Source organism: Trachurus japonicus, chromosome 22 (assembly GCF_045865225.1).
Source record: "Trachurus japonicus isolate A0001 chromosome 22, Traja_1.0".
Lineage (NCBI taxonomy): Eukaryota > Metazoa > Chordata > Actinopteri > Carangiformes > Carangidae > Trachurus > Trachurus japonicus.
In genome coordinates this window covers 1,117,318-1,124,658 of record NC_140928.1, presented here as the reverse complement: position 1 = coordinate 1,124,658, position 7,341 = coordinate 1,117,318, and the positions used below count along the sequence as shown (strand labels likewise).

The 7,341-nt window shown below is 42.8% G+C and overlaps 1 protein-coding gene across 1 annotated transcript in view; it reads right to left on the bottom strand.

The window, feature by feature from the left end:
* The window catches only part of dact1 (dishevelled-binding antagonist of beta-catenin 1), a 21,140-nt gene extending 14,199 nt beyond the window's left edge, over positions 1 to 6,941 (bottom strand). The window contains exons 1-3 of the mRNA XM_085767972.1: positions 6,892 to 6,941; positions 3,672 to 3,728; positions 478 to 694 (exon numbers count right to left, since the gene is read on the bottom strand). Of these exons, the coding sequence (XP_085624098.1) occupies positions 478 to 694; positions 3,672 to 3,728; positions 6,892 to 6,941 (324 nt within the window). The remainder of the gene's footprint in view (positions 1 to 477; positions 695 to 3,671; positions 3,729 to 6,891) is intronic.
* Positions 6,942 to 7,341: the final 400 nt, after the last annotated feature.

The following is a 7,341-nucleotide window of genomic DNA, read 5'->3' as shown; positions in this document are numbered from 1 at the left end:
CCAAATACCTCCGTCCAAGACGAACCGGGAAGCTTCTGCTTCAAAACAAGCTTAAAATATAGACTTACTTCATTTTTTTTCAGGACAATTTCTCATGTTGGGGCTTCAATACAAGAGGGACATTACAGACGAGCAGCATGGAGGTATTTGGATGTTTTTTGGTGTGTCTTTTTGTTACGAAGACAGTTGGTATCCATTTGCAACCGTCATATGGACATGCACTGCTACGCCGAGACCCCCTGTAACTCAGAGAAGCCACGGAGGACTCTGAAACTTCTCCCAGCCCTTAGTCCGCATGAGGGGGAGGAGATCATGAGGGAAATTTAAATTTTGGGTGAACTATTCTTTTAAAACATCAACAGACTCATCTCCAGACCAGACTGACCCCGGCTTCACCTCTGACCTCTGACCTCTGACGTCACTCCTCCACTCACCTGAGTCAGACAGAGGTCAAAGGTCAGACGGGTCAGGACCTACCAGCTGTTTCCGTAGCAGCAGGATGTTCTCCTCCAGCAGCTTCTCTTCTTCCTCTTCCTCCTCCTCCTCTTCCTCCTCCTCCTCCTCCTCTTCCTCCGGGTCCTCTGGCTGCTGCAGCTCCAGCGCCGCCCGGACCAGCTCCTCCTGGCGCCGCCGCAGCAGCTGCAGCTCCCGCAGGCCGCAGCCCAGAGCCTCCAGCCGCTCCCGCAGCGAGGCCGAGTCCCCGGCCAGCGGCATGACGCTCCGCTCTGCTGAGGTCAGTTCAGTTTAGTAGTTTAATAAGGGACAGTGTGAAATGACATGAATCATTTGCAGGAGAAAATGAAAAGATGGTTGCACCAGATTTATCTCACATCTGATTTCCATCTGTAGTCCAGGCTACACATAACATCAAAATGATCAAATACACAGATTTACACAGCTACAAAGCTACTATACCAAGGTGAGGCATAAAAAGACACAATTAGACAATAGACAACACATTAGACAATACACAAACATGTATGAGGGCAAAGTGCAAAGTGCTGAAGCAGCAGCATGATTATTCATAGTAATGATGATGATAATAAATAAATATGGTAATAGTGAAAATAAAACAGACTGAGCTCACCTGGGCTCAGCTGCAGCCTCAGGCCCCGGAGCAGCGGCCCATGGTGCCTTCACTGACCCGGGTCAACCCACACCCTCCTGTTGTCCTCCTGGGTCAAGGAAGGAAGGAAGGAAGGAAGGATGAAGGGAAAGGTGGAAGGGAGGAAGGAAGGAAGGATGAAGGGAAAGGTGGGAGGAAAGGGAAAAAGGAAGGAAAAATAGAAGGAGGGAGGGAACAGATTGGGTCAAAAAGGAAGGAAGGAAGGAAGCGAAAAGGGATTGTGGAAAGAAGGAAGGGAAAAATGAAGGAAAGATAGAAGGAGGGAGGGAACAGATTGGGTCAAAAAGTAAGGAAGAAAGAAGGAAGGAAGGGAAAAGGGAAGGAAAGAAAGATGGAGGTAGAGGGAACAGATCAGGTCAATTGGATCAAAAGAGGAAGGAGGAAGAAGGAAGGATGAAGGGAAGGAAGGAAAGAAGGAAGGATGGAGGAAGGAAGGAAACAGATTGGGTCAGTTTGACCCAGAAGGAAACAGACTCTGGTCCTGCAGCTCCACAGATCAACCGGTGTCTTCTGGACCCTCAGGCCGTTAATCCGGTCTCTGGTCCCGGTCTCTGGTCCCGGTCCAGTCCGGCGGGAGGACCGGGGGGTTCGGGTCCAGTCCGGCGGGAGGACCGGGGGGTTCGGGTCCAGTCCGGCGGGAGGACCGGGGGGACCGGGGGGTTGTGGCTCTCCTCAGGCCGACAGAGAGACGCGGAGAGCGGCTTAGCTCCGGTCTGAGCTCCGGTCTGAGCTCCGTCCGGACTGAGACTGAAGCTCCGCGGCGCAGAGAGCAGCTGTAGCCCCGCCCATGGCCCCGCCCCCCTCCACGCTGTCTGACGGAGCAGCGCGTCACGTCAGAGACAATGACGTCGAGCGCTTCCTGTCCACACCTTCAAAATAAAACACAGGGTTTTTCTTTTTTTCCCTTCACCTCTCATCTCTTTGTTAATGTTTTGTTCTCTCGGTGTTGTGTTGATGTTTACACCAGCAACAATGTATTGTATGGTATTTGCATTTGTATGTGCTGGTCACTTTCAATAAAGTTTTTTGAAAAAAAATAAAAATAAAAATAAAAAATAATAAAACACAGAGCAAAACAGAGAAGACACTCTACAGTCAAACATTCTGGGTCGACATCCACAATTGGATCAAACAAAAAAAAAAAAAGTATTATTATTATTTCCTGCTGCTATCTCTAGTGATGATGTCACTTTCTGTATGATCTTACAAAACAAATATGATGATGAACTCTGTTGCAATTTAATTCTTTGTCTAGCTAAATGTTTCATCCACAAGAACAGAGTTATGAAGTCGACTCATCCCCCAAATGTAGCTATTGTCTTCATGAATGAATTTAAATTGTACATGAAATCACTAAAACTCATAACAGAAATAAAGGCACAAACTATATAGAATTTTCCCACTGAAATGAACTAAAATTGATTGAATCCCCCTTATGAAATCAATGTTTATTCTATTTTATATTTATTTTATTTTTGACTATTTATTTTGAGATGTTTATTTTAATTTTATTTCAACTGCTCTGAATGTAGCTATTCTATTGAAGCACTAATGTGTGTACGTTCCTATTGTGAGTTAACTTGCACTAATGTTGAATGATGTTCACCTGGTATTCCCATGTAGCTACTACTATGCACTATGAAAAATGCCAGTATTGTTTATTTTTGTACTTTTTCAATAAAGAATTTGAAAAAAAAAGAAATAAACACACACACACACACACAGTCACATCAGCCTTTAATCAACTCAACTTTAATCACTTCACAGTGTCTGATGAACTCAAAACACAAACACCAGAATCGTTCTGGTTTAAAACTGACCTGAGATCAGAGAGAAGGTGCTGAACAACAGGACGTGTCATATTAAACTGAACAACTAAAGACACTGGACATGAATCATTTCATAATCAACTCAACTTTATTTATAAAGCACTTTAAAAACAGCCACAGCTGCAACAAAGTGATAAATCAGAATAGAGAAATAGATGAACAACAGAAGAGACCCAGAGCTTTATATAATATACACTAGCCTATGTATATATATCTGTTTTTCCTTAAACTGAAAAGACTAAATATATATAATAGGCTACTAAATAAAAAGCCGGTGCATATATGTTGTCTTGTGTGTAACAACATCTCTGTCCTGGGTGATGATCCCTCCTCTGTTGCTCACCCTGAGCTTTCTCCTGGTTTTCCCTGTTAAAGGGTTTTCTATGGAGTTTTTCCTCAGTGGATGTGAGGGTCTAAGGACAGAGGATGTTGTTATGATGGGATGTAAAAGCCCTTTGAGACAAACTGGTGGTAAAAACAGGCTATACAGATAACATTTCCATTGCCATATTCTGTGCATATTCTCATTCACTAAATAAAAAGTATGAAAAAATAAAAACTGCATAAAAGCACTGTGTTGTTGTTCCAGTGGGATCATGTTGCTGAGCTCAGATCAATGGGCCTCATTCACCAATATCTTCTTAAGAACCTTCTTAGATTCTTTCTTAAGTTGTTCTTAAGAGGTTCCTTAAGAAAACCCTACGTCAGATTCATCAACGCGTTCGTAAGCCTCAGAATTGTTGGCAGCTGTGTTCCTACTTGATGAATGCCATCTCCTCGTAAATTGAGGGCGTGTGCCAGGTGAGTCTAATTAACATATGATTAGCATAGGTAACAACCCCATCAATGCCCGTAAAAGGGCATGAGACTGCAGGGCCGTGTGCACACAGCACCCACAGGCACTGAGCAGAGAAGGTGAAGTGAGAAAGAAAGTTGAAATGCGCAAATGAAAATCTGGGAGGGAGCACCAGACTCCAAACGTAAAAAGAACTTAAGCAGTGAAGTGGCGATACTGCGGCAGGAATGAAACAAAGAAACAAACAAAAGGCTTATATTTAGTTTATATCTTATATTTATATTTAGTAGCCAGCCGTGGATGCAGCTCTTCGGGTTGTTTTCAGAGAGACCACACTCTCACATGTGCCATCATAAATATCATCATATTATCACATGAAAAAAAAAACAGTTGTGTGTAGTGTGAACACTTACAGTAAGTGCACTGTTGCAGCTGCAATTAGGAAAAAAAAAATCATATCGGCAGCTGTATGCCCCCCCCCCAAAAAAAGGGGGGGGGGAAAATGATATGAACTAATAGTCTATAATGTTTTTTAAGAGACTGAAATGATTCGTCAATTATTATTATTAATATATATGATTATTAAAAACATCATAAAAGATAAGAAAATAATTCTTATTCAAATCATATAATATCATACAACTGCAGAACAAAAGAAAACGCTATAATCGGTTATTTTTGCAAATTTGTTCTTAAGAACGGTTCGTGAATGAGGCCCAATGTTCGTCTCTGTGGCCTGTTCTCTGCTCTGATTGGCTGCTCACACTCCACATGTGTTCAGTGTTTATTCACCTGGTTCAGTCGTCTGATCGACACCGTGTGACCGGTTTGACTCCACAGGAGCTTTTATTTTGAAGGGGACAATCTCACTACTTCCTGTCTGGTTGTGTCAGTTTATGGGAGTTTGATGCTCCGCCCCCAACACACACACACACACACACACACACACACACACACACACACACACACACACACACACACACACACACACACACACACACCTAGGATGACATACACATACATGAAGACAGATGTCTGATTAGTGTGTTTACATTTAGCTGTAGCCTGATGCAGAGACGTGTGTGTGTGTGTGTGTGTGTGTGTTTACATGTGTGTGTGTGTGTGTGTGTGTGTGTGTGTGTGTGTGTGTGTGTGTGTGTGTGTGTGTGTGTGTGTGTGTGTGTGTGTTTAATCTCCATTGTTCTCTCTGACCCTCTCCGGTCCTGAATGAGTCTTTGTTTTCAGTCTGAGCTCTTTAAAGAGTCAGGAGGAGTTAATGAGGTCGACGACGCTCCGGGGCTCATTAGCATATTAATGAGGAGCTCATTAATATGCTAATGAGCTGCTTCAGTTGTACTGTACCATCCCATAGAACAGAACCAGAACCTCCTGGGCCCAGTTGTTCAAAAGGTTTAAAGAGACCAGGAGGAGTACCAGAGTCTCATGTTAAAGGGATAGTGCAACATTTTATCAAATTGGCCCATTGCCATAACCCCTATAGTCATAGCAGTAGGTTCGTTACCTTTAATTGTCGGTGCAAGCTGTTTTTAGAACGGCGGTGCAGAGCCGTGAGCTGCTCAGAGCTACGCTACGGAGGCTCATTATGGGATTTCTTAATTGGTTTCCCTCATCAAACTCATCAAATACACAATCCAACAACTCCACAACGCTCTGGTGGACAAGTTGTGAGCTGCACATTCACCACGCTATGAGATAATAACACAACGTTACCACACAGAGTTGTTTTAGAGGGAAATGTGGGGTGCGGGGTCTTATGTCTTATGTTTTATGTTCTTATGTCTCTATGTAATTGTGGTGTATGAAATGTGGGAATGTATGTAAATGAATGTAATTTGCACTTCTCGAGGCCGTTTTGTACGCGATGGTGAAAACAAATCTAATCTAATTCATCTAATCGAAATACAGAGACTGTTGATGAAAAACTGTCCCTGAAGGCAACACGCATCAGTGGTTTTACATGAATTTCCCTCTACAACAACTCTGTGTGGTAACGTTGTGTTATTATCTCATAGCGTGGTGAATGTGCAGCTCACAACTTGTCCACCAGAGCTGAATGGATGAATCTACCGCACCACTTGTTAATGGCTCCATGTAGATAAATCTATCCTTTTGTCTTCATAGTTATTTTGTTATTATTATTTAGTGCTCGGCTCGTCCAGTGTTTCCTACTCTTGGACGTACTTCCCGGACGCTGCTCGGCGGGTCGTGGGAATAACGCCGCCGGTCCTGGATCGCTAGCTGGCATCGTTCATGGTTGGAACTACGACGGTATCTGATCGTCTTCCAACCTCCGACTTCCATTCTGGATCAATGAAAACATTCTTTTGGCGTTCGTCCGTCTTGCGCAGGTCCAAGAATTCACCGTGCACGCTGAGGCTCATGGAAACACTTTGCTTTCCAAAACTCCTCATTGTCCCTTTAATCTGGATCAAAATTATCCCGTTTTTTTTTTTAATCTATTGTTTTTCCATCCAGGATCAATAATCAATAATCCATCTTTACTTTGATCCCAGTTGGACTGGATCAGTCTGATCCAGATCCTGTCAGGGGTCTGTAACAGCAGCATGGAGACACTCAGAGTTTATTTGAAAATGGGGAATCTGTGTTTTTATCTGAGCTGTTTTCATTTCTTCAATGTCTTTTAAACATCCAGACCTGATCTGGACTGGGTGTTTAAATAAATAAATAATAATTTAAAAAAAGCAAATAAGTATTAGTCAAATACATTGTGAATATTTTCCCATGTGTTTCAAATTCAAACTTCAATCTTCATCAAGTTGTTGGGAAAAAATCTTCAGTTGTGGAATAACCAAAAGTTAGTGCACTGAATTCACTTTATCACTGTGATGGTTTAAAAAAAACCAGGTGCAATATATAAATCTATAAATGTTTATATATCCTACATGATAAATGCTGTTTATTTGACCAGTTTGAACTGAATCTAAATCCCATGTTGTTCCTGAATCCTCCAAACTGCTGGATCAGAATAATCCTGAGGTTCTGGATCAAAGTTTTCCACAAACTGAGGGTTTGATCCAGATTAAAACCAAGACTGGATCTGGTTTTAGTTTAGAAACAACTCATTTTAGAGATTTGATCCAGAATCAGATCAGATTAACCCTTTGAACACCTGAATCCTCTCCAGACTCACCTTCACCTTCATCTTCATCCTCTCCAGCTGCTCAAGGTGCTGCAGCAGAACGGCCTGATGGGAGTTTTTAACTAAAGTGTCTCATGTCAAGAAAGATAAACTCTACTTCTACTTTCTCTCTGCTGTGTGTGTGTGTGTGTGTGTGTGTGGTTGTGTGTGTCTGTGTGTGTGTGTGTGTGTGTGTGTGTGTGTGTGTGTGTGTGTGTGTGTGTGTGTGTGTGTGTGTGTCTGTATCTTCTCCTCCAGCTGCTACATGAAAGATTCACAGCAGCTGCTGAAGAATTGATAAAGAGTGAAGCTTTGTCTGAAAGGTTGAGCCTCCAGAGGAGCTGCAGGAAGACAAAGACAGGAGGAGATGAGCTGAGACGAGGCCTCAGGACGGACGCAGCTGGATGAATTAAACACAACACGACACAAC